The sequence below is a fragment of the Camelus dromedarius genome, chromosome 15 (genome assembly GCF_036321535.1).
Source record: "Camelus dromedarius isolate mCamDro1 chromosome 15, mCamDro1.pat, whole genome shotgun sequence".
NCBI lineage: Eukaryota > Metazoa > Chordata > Mammalia > Artiodactyla > Camelidae > Camelus > Camelus dromedarius.
The window spans coordinates 19,928,281-19,954,429 of NC_087450.1; the positions used below are offsets into that span (position 1 = coordinate 19,928,281).

The window sequence follows — 26,149 nt, forward strand, 5'->3', positions numbered from 1 at the left end:
ACTTCTGAGGGAAAGTTGGTGTTGCCTCCTGAATTTATTTGCTACTTTACCCATAGATAATGATATCTTAAAATGTTAAAAAAAGATTTAAATGTTTTCTAGTCTCTTATCGGTCAAAAGGTACAATTAATAACTGGCTAACTAGCTGAGTAACCAGATACTCAGGAATTTAGGAACATACTTCAGGCCCAAGAATCCAAGTCCTAGAGTGGATCTTAAGAGTGTTCAATTGTAGTGTTCAATGGCTCTTTTCTCCCAATGCAGTTTCTTCTGTTGCATTATATTAAAACTGTTAAACTTTTACAGCATTACCAGCAAATGTTTACTGGAACAGTAATGTTTTAATGACTTGTTTTCTTCCTTCTAGTCTGTAGATGTTGATTGGCCCCCTGCTCTGGATGACTAGCTTTCAAATTTGGAAACAGAATAGGGTTTTCCGGCACGATGTGGACATCCGTGTGGCATGCACTGTGAACTGGCTGTTTACCCACCATAACGGTGTCTTGGAAACCATTTGGATCATGTTGATCTATATATTCTTAAGTTTGTTGTTAACATCTCAGGTTCTATGTATGTGTATATTTTGTGTTGAATTGTTCTTAGGATGTCTTACGATTTTTCTTGTTCCCCCTCCCCGCACAAGTCAAACTATGAATTATGAAACCATTCTCTTCCTAATTCTTTTTTAGAAAGGTATACAAACAGGATACATTCTCTGATAATCTGAGATGTAATTTCTTTTAGCAAAATTTCCCGCCACAAGCGAGATACCACTTTTAAAATCATGTTTTGAATTTTAAAAATTATCTTCATAAAAGTTACATCTAGATTTATGCAGCACAGTATCCTTATAATATACTAAGATATCAAATACAAGTCTGACATCATTAATATGTTTCCCAGTAAGCTTCAAGCAAGCTGTTTACCAATAGAAATACTCTTTGGTGTGACCTGTCACAAATCTTAACGACTCCAAGTTATTACTATTTTGACTATCTAAAATTGTCAGTATATTTCCTGGGGGAGAGAAAGAGAAACCTTAGGAGTTGAGGCATAACATAGTAAGAGACTTTCATAAAGCTTTTAAATGAGACACAAGTGCCTTCAATGACTTTAATCCCAGAGATAAGATTTTGAAAAATTGAGATTGCTAAACAAAGGTAAGCTGCTATTATTCCAGAGTGCTTCAATATATTATCCAACTTCAGACATCTTCACCAGGGAGATAGGATATTATCATCTCTACTTTATAAATATGAAAACCAAAGAATAGACATTAAGTGATTTATTGAAAATTGTGTTACTTCCATGGCTAGGACTAGGACTGAAGGTTCCTGGTCTCTAGGGTTCTTTCTTATAAGCCTTATTATTGAGCACTTGCTGTGTGAAGGAGGCACCCAAGGATGTCATTTTAATGCATATAACCATGAAAATTGAATTTTGGAATTTAGATACCAAATCAAGCTTACCAAAAAATAGCCCAAGTAAATTTCATATGCTCTCAAATTACTACCATATTTTAATAAGTTAATCATTAGTTGATACTATGAAGAGAAAAAACATTAAGCAAAACCTAAAGAAAACAGATGGGTCATTAAGAGAAAAGTTTCAGAAAGGAGTCTTATTAAAATCTCAGATTTAAGTGCAATTTCCATCGCCCTGATTCAACTATCAAAGCTTATTTTAGAACACACGTGACTTGGATAGTATTGGATTTCCCACTGCTACATTAAACATGCTTCATAAATACTAAGATGTATATTACTCACCTTAGGAATCAGGAAAATGGTTTGATATGAATAAATTTCATATGCAAATAATAGCAAATAATTTTGCACTATTTTCGATGCCAGAAAATGAGAAAGGGATAATAGAAATAAATTTTTGATAAAAAGGTAAGAACATTTGTGTGACTGTTTCTCAGTTTCTGGGAAAATTCTGCTGCAAAAGAGATTTAAATAATTTGGGAAATAGTCTTTGTGTGTTCCCCTTTGGCTCAGCTTTGAATTTAGTGGATCTGCAAATGGAAGAATTAAGAATCTCCTTAGCAAACTTAAATCAGAAGACTTCTGTTGTTTAAATTTCTATTCCTGGGATTATATAAAATTTCAAGCAAAGCTTAAAACATTAGCTATAAATACTTATTCCAAATGTTCACATAATATTGAGACACAAATTGTTAAAAATTAACGAGGTCTTTAAGCAGAACTGGTAACATTAAGTAATGAGAGTACTATATAGTTTAGCTTTTGCCTATATAAATATTTTAAAATTAGTTTTATGGTCTCTTATAGCTTTGTATAAATTAAATGTCTCTTTAAATAACACTTAGAGAAAGGGCCTTTGTACTTAGTATCTCTTCCCAAATATAATCTGTGCTTTAGTATAGTAAAAATACTGACTACCTGGAAAATTTGTTTTTAAATGGTAAAATGAAAAATTTCCCAAGTAAGGTAACTGGTTACATTTATAAGTTATGTGAAATCAATTTAGAAGTTAAATTTCTATTTCCAAAGAGAAAAACATCTTACTTAGATATTTTCTTTTGGGACTTTATTCTTTGATGTAAGCCTTTCTGAGTTGATTTTTTAAAAATAGTATACCCTTCATTATTACAGAGAAAATAATACTTTTATAATATTTTTGAATTTAATTTTTCACTTTGAAATAATTTCAAACTTACAGGAAAGTTGCAAGAAAAGTACAGAGTGTTTTTTCCCTTAGCCATGAGCCTATCACCCCAAATACATTAGTGTGTGATTCCTACAAACAAACAAGGACAGTCTTCTACTTCACTACAACGTAGCTATCAAAATTAGGAAATTAACACTGACATTACACTGATATTACCCACTCAAGTTTCACCAGTTTTCCCAACAGTGTCCTTCATAGTCAAGGGATAACACTTTACATTTAATTGTTATGTCCCTTTAGTCTTCACCAATTGGAAACAATTAGTCTTTCCTTGACTCTCGTTAGTTTAACGTTTTTGAGGATTTCGGGCCAGTTATTTTGTAGACTGTTCCTCATTTGGATTTGCCTAATGTTTCCTTATAATTAGATTCAGGTTATACCTTTCCAGCAAGAATACCACAGAAGAGACTATCTTCTTGCATTTTCTCAGATGTTACACAGTTTTGATTATTGCAGTTACTGATGATTGTGCTTTGATCAGTAAATGAAGACGTGATGTGGGCCAAGCTTCTCCACTTTTATAGTTACTCTTCTCCTTTAATAAGTGTCTTGCAGGGACACCATAAAACTTTCATTCACTAGTTTTAGCATTCACTAGATTTTCATCTGAATTAATTACTACAATGATTATCAAATGATTTTCTAATTCCACCGTTCCTTTTACACTTACTGGTTGGCATTACACTGAAAGGTAGAGCTTTCCCTTCTTGTGGATTCATGGCTTCCTATTTTATTTGATGGTTTATAATTTGCTACCAACATTTATTTTGATTTCTAAGTGTTGACTTGGCCAGTGGGTGCCCTTCAAGTTGGCCCCCATGTCCTTTTAACTTGTCTTTATTCTTGGAGCATGTTTGTTCTTTCTAACACAAAGACATTCCAGGCACATCTTGTATTTCATCTGCACCAGCCTTGGAATGGGCTATTTCTCTAAGAGGAACTGGTTCCTTTTCATGGAAAATGACAGTTACAAAAAAGATCTGGGCACTAGGTGTGCTCATCGCTATTGTGGCATTGCTGCTCCCAAGACCTCTCATGGTGCGCACACTATGCATTTATCTACCTATTCTGAAAAATATGAGTTTATACCAGTACTTCCAACTCCAGCCTTATTCTAGTTCTCTCCCTTTGCATATTTGTAACTTCTTTCTCTGATAGTGAGAAATTTGGCTCCTATTAGCCTTAATATATTTACTTAATAGATTCAGTCCCCCTTATAAGTAACCAGTCTCCTATTACTGCATTCTTGCTCCAGATCACTGAGACTCTCCTCCCTTCTACTCTCAGATGTTCTCAGGCTCCACACTGGGCCACCACCTTTGCCCCCTGTGGCAATACCTACCTGTACGTAGCTCAGAATAAGCAAATGATTTTTGTCTTGAATTGTTCAGCAAGGGAGAGAGACAGGCAGGAAATAAGTCAGGAAGGCAGAAAATAAAAATCTTTTACAAAGGCATTTCAGTAGTTACATATGCAAGTATATTCAGCTGTAGCAGTCCATAAGATGTCTAATGTTTCTAAGCAACCAAAACTACCTTTCTCTGTAAGGAGGATGCTATAAATATAAAGAAAATCTCATTGATAGTTTTAAAGTCAAATAGGAACAAATTGTAAGGGTTTTAGAATTTTTTCCATTTATTATATTTCCAAGGAAAAAAATCACTGTATACAAGGTATTACATACAAAGGTAATAAAATATTCTGTACAATAGAAGGTATTTTGACATTTTAAAAATGATTACATCTTGATATCACACTTAAGCTTAAATAATTAAACAGTACCTGAGAACTTTTAAAAATCAGTTTTTTTCAGATTCATTACAGTCATTAATAACTATATAAAAACACTCAGAACAGTTTAAAAAACTGGAATAGTGCCATTCTGCAGGGATCTGGATTCATCATAGTCAATAGTATTGTTAAGTACATTCTTTTAAAATGGAAGTCATCTTGAAAAGGGTTCATCTGATCTGAACCATGCGTTTAAGAATGCCCAATACCCAAATACTTTGTTTTCCTTTCCAACTCAAAGCTACCTGAACTGTGCACCAGTGACCACCATTTTCAGCTAATTATCCAATAAAATCAGGTGTGTTACCAACAAAGTCTTCTGAAACTGAATTCCACAAGGAGACCCCTAAATACTCCAACTTATCTATTTTTTATTACATTTTATGCAAAGCTGTAATGTTGTTGATTAAAATTTAAGAAGAAAAATAGGCAAGATGAATGTTTGATACTTCTAACAAAAATTTATATTTTATTTATCTGCTAATATTCCTGAAAACTTGATATACTAAAATACCAACATTTTGTACTAATTACTGTATATTACTCTTCACACATAGGGGTTTGATGAATTTTTGGTAATTCTTTAAACTTTTTTAAAAGTCCAATAGTAAACTGAAGTTGTAGAAGTAAGAGATAAGAATATTAGGGTATGATAAATTCTACTCCTTTTAAATAATTACTAGCAGGTGGTATTTTTTCCTAAAGCCATGGACATTTAGAATAGAAAAAATCATTTAGAAGAAATATTGCTTAAAAATTGTATCTGTTTTATTAGTGAGGGTAGTGGGGACATGATGGTCTTTGGTTTGGGGCTTTTTAGTTTTGGGGGATTTTCTGGTCTATATTTTTGAATGCATGAAAAAATATTACAGACATGATTACGCTTGAGATTTGATCTTAGCCACTGATGTTAAGTCTGTACTTTAAACTCTGCTAAGATATATTAGTTAAAATATTAATTTGACTAGATCGTAGGCAAACAAAGGCATAAAATGGATACAGACAACCCATACATTTCTCTCTGATTCACTACCCACTCCTAGGCTTTAATGTTAAACAGCATGAAATTTTCTATTATATGTGATGCAAAAAGCACCTTAATTTTGTCCCTCTCATACTCAATCTCCAGAAACAAAACACATCATAAATCTTTCAGTAGCCACTTCATTAGCTATGATGAGCCTCCTTTTTAGTAAGATAGTCGTATTACTCCCAATTCATAGTCAACTTTGGTAAAGAAATTAAGAATCATAGAATTTCAGAATTGGAAGTTACTGACTTTATCTTCACTATATAATAGGAAATGGTCTGGAAAGAATAAGGCCAAATGAAGGCCTTCCAGCTAGCCACTCTAAAGAGAAACTCATCTCGGGTTTGTTACTAAAGAGTCGAATCCATAGTGATTTCTGTCACTCTGCTAACTGGAAGAAATGTTTGGATTAGAGATTAATCAAGGCTACAGGATCTATGCAGATGTCGGTTTATTAACAATGTTTGATTAGCACTGTATATTTTACAGCATTGCTTCTTATGCATTATTTTATTTAATACAATACACTTTGTGAGGTAAGTAGGCTGGGAATTATATGCATTTTATATTTGGGAGAGGCCCACAGTAAAGTGCTAAATATTACATAACTTCTAAGTGGCAGAGCTGAAGATGCAAATCCAGATGTTTTGATTAAAAATTACTTATTCTTTCCATTTCTTTATGTTATTTAACATCACAAAGTTATTTTTCATCCCTCAATAAATCAATTTATGATATAATACAACAAATTATTTGGTGCTATTAGGCAGCCTGGATCATCAATTCCAAGTCTCTCCTAACATGGGCTAGGTATAATTAGTTTTTCTGAAGTATTAAGTTAGAAATTGACAACCCAGCTGTTTTTGTTCACTAAGGTTTTGAGTAGGGAATCCCAGTTACCAATGTAAAATGCCATTAAGACAGTGGGTTCTGGTGACAGAAATCAGAATAGTGATTTTGAGGAGAAAGTAGATTGGGGAGGGATATGAAGGAAACTTCTGGGGAGCCAGATATGATTATTTACATATGTAAAAATTCATCAAGCTGTACACTTAAAATTAGTCCACTTTACTGTATAGGTTATCCCTCAAAAGAAAAAGACTGATATCTTTGAGAGTAAGACTGGTCTCATTCACCTGTGTCATTTCTAGCATCTGATATGGTGGCTTTGCACATTAGATATTCAAAAATGTGATAGGTGACTGATTACATAAATACTGGAGTTTCAGTGCCAGGGTAAGGTGCTAAGAAAATACACCAAGGGAGAATTAAGATTAAACCTGACAGATACAACAGAGAGAGAAGCAGCAAGGTCCGAGATACGAAACAGTCTTAGTAACTATAAAATTTCTACCAAATACAGCTGACACTACAGGAGAGAGAGAGAAAAGTATTTCACGAGTCTGGTAATCCCGGCATCACTGCTTTTCCCTTTGAAAACCATACCCTTGTCCACATTTTCTATAATGACTCCTATGTCAATTTCACCCTTCCCTCTCTAATAATACTGCTATTTACTCAGCACCAACTATGACAGGGATTGTGCTAAGTGATGGAGTCCCAAAGGTGAATAAGACAGACTTTAAATAACTGTATTATTCAGTGAGGAGTTCTGCAATAGGGGCATGAACAAAGCTGTACTCAGATAGGGAGGAATGACCAAACTTCAGAGGAGAAGCCTCGTCTTAAAGACCATCTGTTGTGGCTGTAAAGAGCAGAGGCAGAGTGGATAATATGTTAAAGGCATGGAGGCCTAGTGGCCTGAAAGTTTTTTCAGGGGGTACTATCTATATGGTATGGTATAGCGAGGAATGGGGTATTTTTAACTGGAGCAATAGAGAAAAGATTCTTGTTGGGGAAAAAATGAAGGTCTACACTAAGAAAGCAGCAAGAATGAAGGAAGGACAAATGCAAGAGATTTTTAGGAGGCAGACCCAAAAGGACTTGGTAACTCTTGAGGGAGTGTGAAGGAGAAAAAAAATAAAGTATGATTTTGAGATTCCTATTAAATATCTTGCTTGGACGGCAGGGTAAATAGTAATGCCATTAATGATAGTGGAGACTTGCAACAGGAGCAGCCAGTTTGTAAAGGCATTCAGGTACCGTGAGAGAAAGGTGAAGCATTCTGAGCACTGACGAGGTCACCCGGGGGGAAACAGCACCAACTGAGGATGGGGGCTGAGACTCTGGAAAGAAAATCAACCTCAGACGGGAATCCTGTCTACCACAGAAACCTTGGAGGAGCATCCAAGGATGTCAAGAGGATGGGTAGGTCAAGCAGGGTGAGGACTGATAAAAAAAAAAGACACTAGATTTGACAAGAGAGGTGTCTCTGGTCACTCTTCCCAGAATATTATATGAAAATGGTAGGAGATAAAAGTGAACGACTGATGGGCTAAAGAATGAGAAGTGAGGAAATGGAGGCTGAAAGCATTTCATGCGTCTGAATGTGACAGGAAGCAGCATGAGGATGGTAGGAAAGGTGTTCACCTTTTTTAGGCTGGAGAAAACGTCTACCATGTGTATACACAGAAAAGCACTAAACGGTGACAGGAGGGTACAGAAACAAGATGGGGAGAAAGGAGGAGGGACCCAGCGCACAAGCAGAGCTTAAAAGTAGAGGTCATCTTTTCCTCAAAGCTGAAAGTGGTATTGTAAGAGCAGCTGAAAGTGTAAATACATTTAAAGAAAAAGAAGAAGCAAGTTGCCGATTTTTAAAATTATAAAATCTATGATCCATAAATAGCACCTGAAAAATGAAAAATCCATTTGATATACTCTGAACACAAAGGTAACAGGAACTTAATTCAGCTTACACCCTACAAAATAAGTCAATTGTTTAATTTAAAAAATCCATTCATTTAGATATCCTAACGATCAGTGTTAAAGCTGGTAAGTGCTAATTAATACAAAATCATAGGATTTTGTATTTTAAAAAAGGTTCTCCATCTATAAGCCACTATCTGGAGCTATTCTGGGTTCATATTTTGAACAAGAAACTATGCCTTCAGGTTTCTTCATTCCTGGTAAGTTTTACTAAAGTATGTTGTATGCTTATGATTTTTAAAGTTATTTAACAGAAATGTTTCATTTTGAAATCATAATTTCTGAGAAATATTAATGATACTTAGGTCCTTTAATCATCTTTTGCTTCTCAAACTGTCCTGATCCCAAGTCTTGTCTTGCTCTCCTTCTCATTTCCCAGTTTCATTCAACTCAGAATTTTAATGGCATGCATATATTGCCCATTTTGACCAAACTGGCTAGTTTTATTTGCCCCAGTAAATTTATGGTTTGGTTGGATACTATATAAGTGAAATTTTTTCTAGCTAAGAATATACTCAACATTTATAGTCGGTTCTAGTTGTAAAATAAACTAAGTCTTTAATAAGTTACTTAGCGTCATGATAATTCCATCACAGTTAAGATTATTGCCCAAATGCTACAATCATTTTGCCACTGGAATTACTCTGCTTTCAAACAATTTGGGTCTTCATTATTAATCCTCTACCTGAATGTACATGATTCTGATACAATAAACCCAATGTCACATTAAACACAACTATAAAAATCATAAACATTCTAATAAAGCTATTCTCTCTTTCAAAAACTAAGGTTCTATTAGTAGTTCTTTGAACATTCAATAAATATTTACTGAGTGCTTAATATGAGGCAGACACTGTTCTACAAATGTAGGATTCAACAAGCAAAACACAAAATTTTGCCCTCACGGAGCTTATATTCCAATATAGGAAAACAAATAGAAACAAATGCTTAATAGAGTCAGATCTTGGTAAGTGCTGTGGACAAATTTAAAGGAGGGGGGGCATGGAATGCCAATGTATACATAGTCAAGAAAGGCCTTGATCAAACGACAGCTGAGTGAGACTGAAGGACTAGGGAGTGAGCTATGCATGTATCTGAGGGTAGACATTTAAGGCAGAGGGAACACCAAGTACAAAGGGTCTAAGGCAGGAGTGTCCACAGTGCTTTTGTGGATGAACACAGACCAGAGAGTGCCCAGAGCTGAATGAGATGGGAGAAACGGTAGTGGAGGAGGGCAGGAGAGGGAGTGCGGGCCTGCTAATTTTAAGGATTTTGGTCTTAGAGAGCCACTGGATGGTTTTGAGCGGATGACTATGATTCTGACTTGTTTTAAAAAAATCACTCTGGCTACTTCAGGCAGAACAGATTGTAGGACTGCAAGGATGTAAAGAGAGTTTTGAAAACTATAGCGTCAATCTAGGCAAGAGATGATGGTGGCCTGGAACAGGATGTTAACAGTAGAGATCAAAAGAGGTGGTCGGCTTTGGACACATTTTGAAGGTAGGGCCAAGTGGATTTCCTGATGGACTGGATATGCAAGATAGAAGAATCAAAGATGACTCCATTGTTTTGGGCCGGAGCAACTAGAAACATGGCATTGCCATTTAATCAGCTGAGGAAGACTGAAGAATAAGCAAGTTTGGGAGGGAAGATCAAGAACTCGGCTCTGGATATGTTGAGTGGAGCTTTAATTAGATTTCCACATGGAGATATCAAATAGGCAGTTTTACACACAGGCATATGCCCCAACTCTGGAGTTCAGGGGATGGGTCTAAGCTAGGGGTAAAATGTGGGAGTTGACAGCATGAAATTGGATGAGATCACAGTGAGTGTGGACACGTAAGAGAGAAAACTTCTTCCCCTTAAAAACATGAGTGTAGAGCTAAAATCATAAGGAATTTTAAAAGGTATGGATTTAAATAGTCCAAAATGTAGAGAACCTTCCATCACCTTGAAAGCTTACTTCAACTGCCTTCTGCCCAGCTTAGCATTTAAAAGAAATTTTGATTTACATATAAATCTAAGAAACTCCAAGAAGCCTCAGAAAACCCCTTAGGGGTCACCTTGGCCCAGGGGCCTCAAAAATAAGAAGAAATTAATTTTTCCAATGGCATAGCCATTACAGGTTTTACCTTAAATTTGCTTAGAAGCAAATATCAGTTAATTCATTTAATTAAGAATACATTATAAAAGAAGTATAAAAAAGTGTATCTGGTACACATTACTATATATATAAAGTAGATAAACAACAAGGACCTACTGTATAGCATAGGGAATTATATTCAATTTCTTGTAATAAGGTGTAATGGAAAATAATCTGAAAAAAATATATCTATGTATATGTACAACTGAATTGTTTTGCTGCACCTCAAACTAACATTGTGAATCGACTACACTTCAATAAAAAAGAATTAAAAAAAATTTTTCTTAAAAGTGTATCTGGAGAACCTGGAGCCTTGCTTTAATGTTCTCCTAAGTCTGTCCTGGGAAAATGCGGCAGGACTCTCAAGACAGAATTCCCACCACACACAGTATCAGGTCACGTGTTTCAAAAGAAGAAACAGTAAAACTTTTATTTATTTATTTATTTTTAGGGGTTGTTTTTTTGGGGGGGTTAGGTTTATTTATTTATCTATTTATTTTAATGGAGGTACTGGGGATTGAACTCAGGACCTCGTGCATGCTAAGCATGCACTCTACCAGTGAGCTATACCCTCCCCGATACTAAAGCCCTTTTAAATGACTATTTGAGAATTTTCCTTTTATGACAGTTTCCAACTTTGTATTCTACATACTCAAAATTGTTTTTTTTTTTTAATGGAGAAACTGATTTTATTCAATATTTAACATGTCACAGATTCATCATACACTTTCTATGGTCACATAATTTAACCTGGGCTGAAATATGTACTAGTTTAAATAAACATTCTTTGCATGTAGGATTTCACAATGCATCATAGCCTAGAAGTTCAGTCTGTGTGGATTATCTACTTTTAAAGCATAAGTCATCTGTAAGTGCCGGACTTTTTCTAGCTCTTCGTGAAGTTGGGGAATGAGTTCATCCCTCTTTCAGCTGCAGCTTTAAGCACTGAGCATTCATCTTTCATTACATCCCAACAAATTCTGCCAGCAAAATGAGAAGCTCCCAAGCCAAGACTTAGAGGAATCCCCTACATATCTAAAGTTATAATTACAGTTGATCCTTGTGTTATAGTTTCAGAGAAATATAGAACACAGAATCTATATACGGAATATCAAAATGGTTGCAAACCTTAGACTTAATTCTTGTTCACCATTTAAACATTACAAGTTACCTTGGAAAAAATCCAAGTGCAAATGAGTCACTCAGTTGCTCATTCTGCATAGTACCAATACCTGAATACTGACTATTTTGAACAAAACTATGACTGTTTGGATTAGTACCGTTTGATGGTCCTGACTCATTTATCATACTGTTATCTGCACAAGTAAAGTCAGATCCCTCAAATGCCTCTGATTGTGCGACAAAAGCAGTAGTACTGGAACTGGCGACTGCTGACATACTGGAAGAGGACATCTGATGGAGCTGTCTCAAGTCTCTTGGGTCTAAAAATGAATTACAGGAAGGGTTTTCAAGATTCATGCTCACAAGTCTCGGATTATCAGTCTCCCTCATGCTGTCATTACTGGGCGGTATCATATTCACAGGGCAATTAGGCAGCATGCTGGCATCAGAAATACCATATAAGTCAGCTGGTGACACGGATGATGCTTCCATTCTGCCTATGTCATTAGTATTGTTATAAATGCAGGTACTAGAAGCATTCAAATCACTCACAGACATATCCAGGAATGGTGAGATAACTTGTGAATTAGAGGAAAGTGTCCCTGTTGAAAAACTGCTCAGTGAATTCGTATTCACTGAGCGTGAGGTGGAGTGGGCCACTGATGACCAGCTTGAAGAAGGCTGAGGTACCACTGGGGGTATGGGTGAAGCATGATGTGACAATGCACTTGAGACGGACACAGATGAGGAATAGTAGGATTCTGCTTGACTGGAAACTGGCCTGGATGTTTCTGTCAGAACTGCACCATGAGAAAACAAGTTTGATTCTGTGGGGGAGGAAATGTATTTTTACAAAACTGAAATAAGCAAAATTATAAAAAGCATTATTTCTAAGTTAAAATTACATGAATACACTAAATAAAAATTTTTCAAGGAAACTGATGTAACATTTCAAATAAAAATGTTAAATAGCACTAAAATTATTATGAGTCCAAAACTGAATTATTTAATACTTACTGTTTTTACAAACATCTATAAAGTAATTTGGTAAGTTATTTTGGCATAGATAATTTCATTTCAGTTAAATGCGAAAATCTAGCTTCTAAGGCCTTATAAAGGTGTTTTTGAATGGTGACAAATACCAGAATTTCAGTAACTAGGTCTCTAAACAGTCAAAATCATTTTATATTCTCCACTTTTAGGAGAAAATGAAGGGTTGGAAGAAAGAGTAGGGATAACTGAAAAATCCACATAAACTTTCTAAGCTATATTAAGATATAACTTAAAGGTACTACAAAATTCCCAGTTAGAAAAAAATAAAGGATTCTGTATTTACTGACATGTTTTATGACTGCTGTACATATTAAACCAGGATAAAGCACTGACTTAAGAATGTAAAAAGAAAAAAGGACTTCTAATTAACCCTGCTTGAATGGTCTAAACCAGAAATTGGCAACTTTTTTCCTATAAAGGGTCAGACAGTAAATGTTTTAGGCTTTGTAGGCCACATAGTCTCTGTTAGAACTGCTGCTATAATACAAAAAAAAGCAGCCATAAACAAAGTGCATTCGAATGAGCTGTGTGCCAGTAAAACTTCACAAATAAAGATAAGCAACAAGCCATTTCTTCATGACACACTGTAATTAGGAAAATTACCAGCATATAAACAAAATGCAATTTCTCAAACAATAAACCCCCAAAATATACATAGTTGCCAAACAGGACATTCAGAAGCTGAGATCAATTCATCCAATATTCAGAGCATGAAAAAAGATGTAGGAGTGGGATATATCAGAGACGCAGTTTTCACTCCTAAGAATGTGCAAAGCACTGGTCTCTCTAATCACAAGGAATGCTCTATAGGGGATAAAATACCTTTTTTGATGAATCTTCCTTCTCCAGTTGATCCTAGGGGGCTAGGTCTAGGTCTTTCAGGAAAAGTAACTCCTGTGATAAATTTTTTCCATTATTAAATGTAATTTGAAAAACAACTGTCTCAGTTAAAATTTGAAAAACTGAATAAAACCAATAAACAAAAACAAAAACCCCAAATTTATTTAAATCATAAATCCATCCTAAATATTCTTACCACAATCCTGCCACAGTTTCTGGAAGAGTAGACTTGTTTTTTGCTTCTTTGCTTTATTGCCATATGTATCTGGTTAGAAAGAAACCGAGAAACCATGTGAATCACCGCAGGATTACACTTCCTCTCCTCTAATAAATATATAGATGTTTTATTCCTATATAGAAAATGCTTTAAATAAATGTACATAATATGGATTTATAAGTGTTGAAAAGTGTGTTCCAAGTCAATAATGAAGGATATTTTTCTCTTAGTAAAAAAGAGTTTATAATACTCATTTTCTTATAGTACCTACAAGTCACCAATGTCAATTAATGCAAAAAGGGCCAAAATGGAGACCGCTTTCTGAATGGCAAGCTTGCTGTCTATCAAAAGGGTACAATAAGGACCAAAATGAATCTCAAATATAAAACAAATTTTGATAAACAGTTTGGATACTTTGAAATTATTCCAGATTTCTTTCCTAATAAAGAGATGCAAAGAGCACAAAGGTCAGTCAGTATAAAATCGACCAAAAACTTTCAGGAAAAGAAATGCAAATTATGAATAAACATAACTGTAATGCAAATGTATCTTACAAGAAAATGTTATTAGCTAGCACGACTAACTTTAAGAAATACATAATACATTACCACGAAAAAGTCATACCTTTTTCATCCGGCAGATATCTAAAATCCATAGATTCACTGACTTCCTGGTCAGAAGGTCTCCGCAACTGCATTTTTACTGTTACAGGTTCCGTTATTGCTTTGCAATATGGTGGAGTCTTGAAAACAATGGCTACTTGACGGTGTACATCAGCTTGTGAAAAGATACCTTTTGCTTCCCAATCGTTCAACACAAACCGAACTTCTATGTCATCTAGTGTATACGAAAGCAAACAATAATGGGAAAACAAAGTAAAATACATCTATTGATCTAAAATATATTCTGAATTCAATGAAACAAAAAAAAAAAACAAAAAATATACCTTTCTGAACTTTATCACAGAGTAGAAATATTTCATCTCCTCCTCTGACACTTCCACAGTTCTTGTTCACACGACAAATCCTTAATTCTGCAGTATTAGGAGCACCTAAGCATAAAGGATTTTTTTTTAATGAGTTGCTACCTTAGTAATATGTTTTATTCCTTTTTGATGGGTAGAATTTTAGGAAAACAATTAACAGCATAGATTAAAAACTTCAGTGTATAAATAAATTAAGGACATTAGATACTTAAATTATCCACATCTGTCCCTTTCCTTTCTTAAGAGCATTGCTCAACCTGGTTTAGAGCCTTATGACTTCATTTCTAGGCAATGACATGTCCTCTAATTAAATGTTTTTGCTTCTGAATTCTGATTCTTCCTATCTGTCCTACACACTGTCATCAGATTAATCTTTAAAAAATCACCACCACCATATGGCAATGCAATCTTCATGCTTCCTCTTATCTGGTTGATATTACTCCAGTGACTCCCTGGCATTCAAAGCCCTCCATGATAAGGCTACTGATCTACCTTTATAGCCTTGTGTTCTGTCCTTCTACATGCACAACAGGTATGATCATACACCACTGGTGGGCGCTTATATAGGAATATATACACACACAAATAATTGAGGGCAATTTCATAATCTTTCAAAACTATAAATATCCATATCCTTTGATCTAGCATTTGCTAACATTTCTACTTCTGCAAATTTATGACATTGGCACAAGATATGCACATATAGGATATTTATTGCAGTATAAATCTGTTGAAGCAAAAAGAAAAAAATTGAGAAGGAAACAAACCAAAAATCTTGTAATAGGGTAATGATTTAATAAAAGTATGATACAGCCATGTAAAGACATATGCAGCTACTGAAAAGAATAAGCTGCCTGAAAGGGAAAAAGGTTCAAGATACAATGCTAAAAGGGAAAAGAAGTTTTAAAACAATCAGTGATTTTTTTAAAAACTTGCCAAAAATATATTATGTGAATGATAATGATGATGATGTGGTATCTGTGTGCATGTGTGTAGAAGAAACTGGTGAAATATCTTTGGAGGATGAGATTATAGGAGATTTGCTCTCCTTGTTATCTACTTCAGTAATGTTTGAATTTTTCCTATAATGAAGAAATTCTTTTAATAACCAAAATATTTAAAAAGTCACTTTTAAAAAGTCAAGTCTACAAATACAAGAAAATAAATTACTTACGGTTGTCATAAATTGGGTTAGAGACCAGAGGAGGTAGAGCAGTTGTCAAATTACCATGTTCATCAGGGAGGAAAACTTGAAAACATAATCTCACCACATTGAGGTCGCAATCTTCAATATCAAGCAGCTGTTGTTCAGGGACTGAACAGTACATTTTTTTTTTAAGAATATATAACAGTCACATAGAACTAAAATGTTGCTAAGTCATCCTCCCTGCCCAATATAGCCAATAACCTTGAGTAGCAACCAAATCTGCACTAACAAAAATAGAATGGTGCACAATCTCAAGACTGCCTTTTATCCTCTTCATCATATAGTCACTATTCAACATACTTAAGGTATGGCCATGGTCAGGAAGTAACTAGCCCTGTCATCTGAAATTTAGAGCAGAATCCCAGATTGACATTAATCAAATTTTTACAAAAATTGCTGCAGGTTATACACAGCTGAGAATAGGAATTCATGCATTAATTCAACATATATGTATCTAGCCCAGTCATGTGTTAAGGACTCTGTAAATTATCTCCAAATTCTTTATAAGAATGACTTCATTTTACAGATGAGGAACTGATTTTAAAGAAATGCAATCACTTGTACAAAGCTACACAGCTAAGAAGTGGTAGAGTAGGAATTCAAACTCAGGCAACTGAATCCAGAGCCTATGCTCTTAAACAGTGAACTCTATTAGAAAATTTTACATATATTTTGCATAAAAATGACATACAAGGGAATATCTACTAAAATTTAGATCAATATGTTAGGGATTAAATACCAAGAGGATACTAGATGAGGCAAGGTAGTTTCCATAAGAAATTTTATGTGCAAACTAAGTTTGTTAAAAAAAAAAAAACTATAGCAAGAAAATTTTATAGTTCTGAAAAAAAATTTTAAAAACATTCTTTATAACAGAATATAATATAATGACAGTTTATTAAACTGCTCTTTAAAAGAAATCCAGTGTCAGAGGAAAACATTACTGCCTTTACAAATACTAAAGTGTAGCAATCACACAACTAGCATATCCATATTTTTTAAAAGTGTGAAATACACATATTAAATTATTTAAAAACCTTTATTTTTCAAGAAGCATTAAAATTTGAAATACAAATTTTGAACACAGTTAAAACCCAAGTTCTTAGTCTTACAGGCAATAACTAATGAAAATGACAAAGTAATTTTGACTGATTTTATTTAAAATACACTCACAGTCTTAGTAGCTATCACAACATTAAAAATTATTCCGTTATCAGCATTCTTAAGCCTAGCATCTGAAAGAGACTACAAAACCAAAAAGCAACTAAAAGGTCAAATGTTTTGAAATAAACACCTGTACCACAGCAGCATACTCTACTGGCACAATTATGTAGGCAATGAGGTATAACTCTTCAAAATCATTTTTTTATAGCATTGTAAATTTAGAGTTTAAGACATTAATGTTTCTCAACTCCAAAGATGAGTAATCAATACACAAAAAGATAAATTAATAAAGTGCTCTGACAAGTTTAAAAACAAACCTATGTGAATAGATAAACAAACTGTGGCAGCCAGAGAATTAAAAAAAAAAAACAAAAACAAAAAACCCAAACTATGGATATATACACCAACACGGATGTATTTCAAAAACATGATGTGATAAAAAGGAACTGGATATAAAATATATACCATATGCTTCCATTTATATGAAATTCTAGAAAAGATTAATTGATGGCAACAGAAAGCAAATTAATAGTTGACTAGGGCCAGAGGAGGAAGAGGGAATTGACTGGGGAGTGGGTCAAGGAAATTTTGGAGGAGTAGTTAGTGGTGGTAGTGGAAATACTCCTTACTTTGTATGGTGGTGTTATATATATCTGGGTAGATCCTACTGTATATAAATGAGGCCTCAAGAAAAGTTTATTTAAAATCTTTTAAAATAGTACATAAAAGAAAAATAAACTGGGTAATAAACCAGGACTGGGAATGAAGATGTATTTATTATAAATCACAATATCACAGAAACCCAGAGAGGTGAGTTCAGAATAAGAGAACTTGTTTTTCCAGATACAGCCTGCCAATTTTGTAAAAGGTGGCTAAGAGGATGAGAAATTGAGATGAACTCTCAAAAGACTGTAGGTGAAAAATAAAGGAGTTCAGGGTCTGCTAAAGATGGAGGATCTGATAAACGCCTGGTGCTCTGACTGGGGCTCTGGAGGAGCTGTACCCTAGGAGTGAGGGTGAACTGGATGGAAAGATAGCAGACCTCACAGTGATGAAAGCCCAGCTTCAGACGACCTAAATCATTCACTGATACTAGATGATGCGGGATTGCTGTGAGACCAGCCACCGACCAAAAGAAAGTCTTCTGAAGGGAGGTAACAGCCTAGAACTAAAAATTTTTCATATAGGATGACTGGTATTCTATTTTAAATAAGCAGGCATAGAGGAGACAAAGCAATTTCTTTAAAAGAAAAGAAATATAACAGACTACAGAAACAGACCAGAAAGGTTCCAAATAAAGAAGTTTTCAGACACATTATTTAAAATACCTATACTTAATATATTTAAGGAGATGAAAACAATATTGAGAATTCAGTAGAGTACTCGGAACTATTAGAAAAGGAACCAAACAAAATTCTAGAACTGAAAAATACAGTAAACTGAAATTTAAAACATCAAATTTATCAACTGTTTTATAGAAAACATTTTGTGTCCTGTCTTTCTACATGCCAAGGACTAAAATCTATTTACCAGTGTTCTATACGAAGAATTTTCTAAAGTGTTGATTTGCATTAAAGCCTCTGATTCATTTGAAAGCTGATTTTATTTTTAATATGGCAAGAAATAGGGAAACCAACTTAAATAACCATTTTTTCCAGCTTCACTTACCAAGTATTTCCTCCCTTTCTCTTGAACTGACATGCTACCACTGTTACATACAAAAGTCTCATATTTTCACAAGTCTGTTTCTGTGCTCTCAGTTTTACTCCACTGGCCAATCTGTCTATTGTTACCCCAACACTTGGGGTATTAACCTCTTAATTAGTACTTCTTCATAGGAAACCCTAATATCTGATAAGGTCAGTTTCTCATCTTCTATAAAGTATCCTCCTTTTCCTGTTCAGAAACATCTTATCATACTTAATGATATCTTAATGATAATCTTGTTGGGAGCCTGGAATTTCACTGAACCTGGGTATCAGCTTGGGGGAAAAACCCATCTTTAAGGATAATATTGATATTAGAGAACATGATATACCTCTCCATTTATTTAGGTGTTCTCTATTAGCACATAATAAAATTTTATAATTTTCCCTAAAGAAATCTTAATCATCATTTCTTACATCTGTTGCTATGTATTTTATATTTTGACAATATTTCCTTTATTTGCTGATGTATAAAAAAGCAACTGGCTTTTGTACATTAATTTTGTATGTTACATGCATTCACACTTTTAAACTTATTTTAATAATTTGTATATCCTTTTGAATTTTCACTATAAATACAGCTTCCAATAATTACAGTTTTATCTCCTCATTTTCAATCAGGTCTCAGTGCACTAGCTACAATCTCCACTACAATGTTGAATAAAAGTGGCAAGAATACACATCCTTTTCTCATTCCTAACTTCAAAGTGAATGCTTCTAAATGTTTCCTACACTTAGCATAATGCTTGCTGTAGGCTTTTTAATATATACATATCATTCTATAATACGAAATACCTCATATTATTCTGCACTGTGAAAAATGGTACTCAGTTGCAAAATCTAGCAAAAGAAAGCATGAGACCAATCAAATTCTCTTAATTTTTTCTTAAACTAGTTTAAAATTTCCCTTTACACTTGATGAAAATGATACATACACGGTAACAACTATTCTCCCTAATTGATCTTTAGAAATAAATGTTACTCCTTAGTCCTAAGAGTAGCATATATGTAGTAAGAATTTCATTTTTATCTGAAAAAACAGTATAATTTATTTCCTTTGGAAGTAGGGATTAAATTTTTTATACCAATTACAATACCTACTAGCTCAAGAGAGCTAACACAGTGGACTAGGTGGCAGAGATGCATATAGAAGACAGTCCCCACCTTTCAGAGTCTCACGATTTAGTGAGGGAGAAACATGTAAATAAGGTATAGCAAACTGTATTAGAAATATGTACAGCACTTTGAGAAAACATAAAATATGTTGCTGTCAGAGAAGGTCACAGAAAGGTTAAAGAAGTGACCCTTCAATTTGAGGGATGAGCAGAAAGAATTCACCAGGTAGATTAAAGCATTTCACACAAGGGAACTGCAAGTATAATAACATAAAAAATATGGCTCTTCTAACATGGCAAAAACAGAGCATGCATGCTTGCACTCAGTGTTGGGGAAGGAGGGACTGAGAGCTGACAGAGAGGATGAAAGCTGGAGATGATGCTGGGATGGAAAACAAGGATCAGATTATGAAGGACTATGAATGCCATGCTTGAGAAACTGAATCTATCAAGTATATCAGTTGCCCAAAGTGTGGTCTATGGATCACCTGCGTTAGAATCAACTAGGGCAGAGATTTTTGAACTGTAGTTTGGGATCCACTGATCATAAAATTAATTTACTGGGTTAGACATGCATTTTCTTAAAAAAAAAAACAAACAAATGAAAAGGAATTGAATAGAGAGTATATTGCACCTAGTAAGAATATTTTTTATCTATGTGTATCGGTGCGCATCTGTGTGTTCTGAGCAGAGAAATAAAATCTATTTCCTACTGTGAGTTGCGGGCAAGAAACATGGATCTAGACAAAGGCTTCTTAAAATGCAGAGTCCAAGGCCCTGCACCAATCTATCAAATTAGTGAAAATGTGACCTGGAATCTACATTTTTAACAAGTATTAAGGGATTCCTATGCACACTCAAATTGAGAATCACAGCTGAAGATTATTTGGAGCTACTGAAGGATAATAAGGAGAGTTCTGAAATGATTCAAACTGATTTTAGAAGAATGTGTTTGGATGCAGAGTACAAACACTGCCAGGAGGATGATCAAGAACAGAGGCAGGAACACAAGTTTAGAGGCTATCAACAATGGTCCAGGCTAAAATGATGCAAGCTGACATTCCTACAACGGTAGTGAGAAGAGTGGAGAAGACTGATTGCGACATGGTCAGGGTAGGTGGCCAAAGCAGTTTTTCTGGAATAGTAAAGGGTTCAAGAGGAATAGTGGAAGAGACGGTAGGAAAGGTATGTTGGAGCTATATGACTTTCAATTCAGGGCCATTTACTTTTTTAACTATTGAAGGAGCTACTGCAACTTTTTAATCACAATAATATGTTCTAAGATTATTCTAATGGTGGGGAGGGAGTTAACACAACTCAAATTATGAGATAAGTTCCTAAATTAGGAAGACAGCAAAAGGACTAGGGGAAGGAATGAATGTTAAAAACAAACAAACAACTAAACACAAAACATAAATACCGTGAATAATCAACTGGCAGGATCGTTCTCTCCCCAAATCTATATTTAACTGGGCAGCACAGCAGAGATAGGACCATGAGCCTGGAAGCCAGGCTACCTTTTAAGTCCTAGCTCCATCAGGTATTATTTCCTTGGGATTAATTTTCAAAAGTAGAAAATTTCTGGGTCAAGAGTATGCTCATTTAAAATTCTTTTTTTAAAAAATATTTTTTGAAAGAGTGATTGATTGATTGATTGGTGGGGGGAGGTATTTAGGTTTATTTATTTCTTTATTTTCAGAGGATGTACTGGGGATTGAACCCAGGACCTCATGTATGCTAAGCATGAGCTCTACCACGTGACCTATACCTTCCTCTCCTCATTTAAAATTCTGATTCATAGCTAAAGTAAAAGAACAACTTTTAAAGAGGTCATCAAATCTAGATGTAGTATGAAACAGGAATAATGTATTATAAAATAGGGAGATTATAAATAATATCTACTGTTTATTATTTTTTGTTTGTCAAGGAGTAAATGTTAAGTACTTTATGTATACTATTTTATTTAATCATTATAACATTGCTTTACAGAACAGAAAACCAAAGCTTTGGTTACATAACTTTCCCAAGTCAGGTAGCACATATAAGTGGCAGAGCTGGAATCCAAATCCACATCTCCTGATTAAAGTGGACAAGGCATTAAAAAGGAAGGTGTAGGAGGAAAAAGGCACATAGGCCATCTATGGAAGTTTGGGGGTTTTTTTAGTTTGTTTTTGTTTTTACCAACCCAGAACAAGACATGGTATTAATAACATACACTCATGTGGCACTTATAATAGCTCCTGGTACACAATAAATGCTTTACATGTTGTTACTTCTTTTAATTCTTGTAACAACTTAGGAGGTAGGTACTATCATTATCTCCACTTTTATAAATAAGGAAATGAAGGCACAGAAAAATTAAGGAAATAATCACACAAGAGCTCACAGTATAAAAATAATTATAAAAAATAAAGCTTTTTTAGTAAAACAAGAATAACTTAAATGTTTATTAATAGATGACTAGATAAATTACAATCTACCCAAACCACAGAATACTCTGTTCAATACCCAAAGTATGCATATTTAAGTAGTTGCAGATGACTTTACAAAAGAGACTACCATAGTGTAGGATGCCAGCATTCAGCCTGGTAGTCATTTTTCTATTCAAACAATATGGCCCCTTGCCTATTCTGTAGCAACTGTGGCACAACTTCCAGGTGCTAACACCAGGTGGTTTCATCCCCGACAAAACCCACTGGACAGTAAATATCTAGCCATAACACAAATGCACTATGCAAATATTTTATATAGCTTCTACTATTTCTATACTACTTCCACACTGGGATTAATTTAAGTTTCACCGTTGAATATGCCCTTGAGTTAAACGCACCCCAATACCTTATATCCATAGTGCCTATTCAACATTCGGTAAGGGGTATGTGTGTATCGTCTGCTGGAGCGGCAAAAGGAAGGCCACGTTCAAAGAGAATCTGAATATTTTTGAGGTTTTCTTACAGAAAACAATGACACTCTTTACTGATAGTAGAAAGCCTTGTCTCTGTAAGAACTGATTTTCAACACTAAAAGATTTTAAATATACTTGATTCCTCAGATACAGGTAGAAGACAACAAGTATATAAGTGAACACAGAACTTAAGACAACTTTTAAAACATAGGTTCAAGATACAAATAGAAATCACAAGTAAGACAATATCCAAATAATAGAAACAATTATATCAAATATACTTACCATTGAAAGGATTGATTCCTGCTCTTATTCTTGAAATAATAGCTTCTTTGACTTCCTTTTTTTTTACACATCGGATACCCAAATTTTGAAAACTAGAAGGAAAACACAGAACTTTCAAACTATGTTATGGTTAAACACAAGCATATATAAATGAGATTTTACTGAAGAATATTATAAAAATCAAGCATATATCCAACACTGATGAGTCATCAATTTACATCATATTATAAAAATGTGAGGATAAAAAAGTGGGGTTATATTTTTTAAGAGAACTGGTAAAGTAGTATATACCACTTTTACATACAGTCTTTTACAATTACATCTTACTAATATGTCTTTGTCAAATATACTGAAGTAGACAAAGATTAATAGGAAACTGACACAAAAAAGCTAAAATTCACCTCAAATCAGTAAAATCTGTATATTTGATAATGTAAAGCAACAGTTGGAAAAGATGCCCACAGGCTGACACCTACAGGTATGGTTTTGCTGAGCTCATAAAAGGGTTAACATTTTAAAAAAATGTGCACAGACAACCAACATTTAAAAATCAGATAACTACATATAAACATCTAGATTTCTGGCTTCTCTAGAACATTTTAAGGTCTAACAACAGTAGACTGACACAGAAACACCTGACTAGAGCTGAGCACCTGTGGCCCCATTTATGCAGGGCTCTCCAGTTTGCTACAGTGCCTGCTAGCCCTCGGCATCTGAACCTCTCCACTCCGTGGACATCTGATTTTTTTTTTTTTTTTTAACTTCAAATGACTTCACTGTTAGTAGCAGTGGGATATGTTTTATGCCATATCATATGAAGTAATAGTAATTATTCATCACCAGAAAGCATTGAAATATATATATATATTTTCATTAGAAAGATGTTTAATGGTAACAATAATATTTAACACAAGTTTCAAAATGTCATTTATGGAAAATTTCTTAACAGCTACAAATATTACAAATTTGCATATGTGTAGTACAGATGATGGTGGGGGGAACTCCCCTACCACCACCAGCATACTTGTTCCCACATGGAAAAACCATGACATCATTAAAGTTGGGTGGGTGTGAATAAGGAAGCAAAACTTGGTTATAATAACATTACTCTCTCTTCAAACTTCATATGGACGTTCTCAACAGGAGGCTGCTTGCCCTGTTTACCCTCATGTTATGCTCTTCACCTTCACCACGCTTGTGACTTTGTTAGCACCTAAATTATCTTTAATATTTCCTTCCTCTGCTTCCAGTAATTAAAAAACAAACCTTGAACTCGTAATTTTTTCTTGAAATCCTGAAACTACAACCCTCCTCAAAAGTATTCCACTTGTCTGAAAGATTCTTAGCTTGGTTCTTACTTTTTTCCTTGACAAAAGATTTTAAAGAATTCTTCATTTTAATACATTTATATTCTACATGATTTTGTCTCATCTGAAAAACCGTATTTGACTGCTAGTCACACAATATTAGAAATAGCAGGGATTTCTGAAATTCTGACATGAGGAAACCATGGATCATATCGAGATTATTTGGGGTTCTTACTATGTACCAAAAACTCTGGAAAGTACTAGGAATACACAATCCCTCCTCTCATGAAGTCTAATGTAGGGGTTGGCACAATATAGTCCATGGATTAGATCTCGCCTACCACTGGTTTTTGTAAATAAAGTTTTACTGGAACACAAACTGATCTGTTTGCATATTGCCTCTGGGTGCTGTCGTGTTACAATAGCAGAGCTGAGGCATCAGAGACCACTGGGCCTGCAAAGCCTAAAATACTTACTATCCAGACCTTCACAGAAAAAGTTTGCTGATCTCTAGTCTAGTGAAACAGATAGATATTAAGTAATCACACACAAAAATGCTAAACTGAAACCATGATACGTTTTATAAAGGAGATATACATGATGTCACAGGAGCCTATGATGGGAGACAGTTGATCAATTAGTGTGTCGGTGATAGAGGTCACTGAGAGAAGTGGAAAGACACAAGACCTATTTAGGAGGTGCCTATCAGTGACTTTAATGTGTACACTTGTGTGTGGGGGGGGTGTCAAGGATGACACCTTTGGCACTTTTACAGCAACCACTAAGATAAGGTACATTGAAAGACCAGTTTTGAGAAGAAAGAGATATGATCAGGGTAATATCATGGTTTGGGGCATATTCAATTTGAGGTGCTTTTGAAATATTTAAGGGACTATGTCAAAGAGGCCATCAGACTTATTACCATTCCCCACTGAAAGGTACTAGGGATCCTTAGAAAAAACTGATGATTTCAAGGCTGGGGCAAGAAAAGTACAAGTAAGTCTTGAACACTTTGCTGTGTCAGAAAGTAAAGAGGTGCTCAAAGAAAGATGAGGACACATCAGGACACAGGAAACAGTCTGAGGGGGCTTATACTGGTCAAATTTGGGTCAATTTGAAAATTAAAATAAGATTGCTAGTAGTGGACTAGCATTCAGTTATAACAAACTGAATATAAGAATCCACTGGTCTATATAGTGGTAATTTTTCAAATTGGGTAGGGAAAAGATGGGAGTTTTTCTTTACAAAGAATATCAACAATGGGAAAAACTAATATCACATCTCCTGAAGCGATTATTTTGAGAACAATACAGCATTACCTCTGCAGATTCCTTGTCTTCTTTCATGTTAAGGTGAAAATACAACCCATGCTATTCATAGTAACATGGATATGATCATAAGCAACTATTGAGACTAGCCCACACTGAACAACAATCTTCAAAACAAATAACCTTAACTCTTCAAAAATGTGAACATCATGAAAGACCAAAAAACGCCAGGAAACTGTTCTAAATTGAAGAAGACTAAATAAGCATGACACCTAAAAATAGTATGTGCTCCTTAACAAAATCCTGAATTGAAGGGAGAGAGGACAGCCACAATGGGCATTACTGGACATGAGTAAGGCAGTCCAAAAATTAAACTGCCCGTAACCAAGATCGAGAAGGAACAGCCAGAAAAGTTAAAGAAGGAAAATAGGAGAGTTTGTTCTCACAAAATCAGAAATCAAGGAATAAGAGTATTTTAAGAAAGGAGTGGT

The 26,149-nt window shown here is 34.6% G+C and overlaps 2 protein-coding genes across 4 annotated transcripts in view; one reads left to right on the top strand and one right to left on the bottom strand.

The window, feature by feature from the left end:
* Positions 1 to 2,331, top strand: part of PUS10 (pseudouridine synthase 10) — a 55,100-nt gene extending 52,769 nt beyond the window's left edge. For both annotated transcript variants that reach the window (XM_010989760.3, XM_031467091.2), the window contains exon 18: positions 368 to 2,331. In XM_010989760.3, the coding sequence (XP_010988062.1) occupies positions 368 to 406 (39 nt within the window). In that variant the 3' untranslated portion in view covers positions 407 to 2,331. The remainder of the gene's footprint in view (positions 1 to 367) is intronic.
* Positions 2,332 to 4,302: 1,971 nt separating this feature from the next.
* The window catches only part of REL (REL proto-oncogene, NF-kB subunit), a 34,532-nt gene continuing 12,685 nt past the window's right edge, over positions 4,303 to 26,149 (bottom strand). For both annotated transcript variants that reach the window (XM_010989759.3, XM_064494465.1), the window contains 7 exons: positions 23,084 to 23,175; positions 15,876 to 16,016; positions 14,663 to 14,767; positions 14,341 to 14,553; positions 13,696 to 13,764; positions 13,482 to 13,553; positions 4,303 to 12,433 (listed from right to left, as the gene is read on the bottom strand). In XM_010989759.3, the coding sequence (XP_010988061.2) occupies positions 11,652 to 12,433; positions 13,482 to 13,553; positions 13,696 to 13,764; positions 14,341 to 14,553; positions 14,663 to 14,767; positions 15,876 to 16,016; positions 23,084 to 23,175 (1,474 nt within the window). In that variant the 3' untranslated portion in view covers positions 4,303 to 11,651. The remainder of the gene's footprint in view (positions 12,434 to 13,481; positions 13,554 to 13,695; positions 13,765 to 14,340; positions 14,554 to 14,662; positions 14,768 to 15,875; positions 16,017 to 23,083; positions 23,176 to 26,149) is intronic.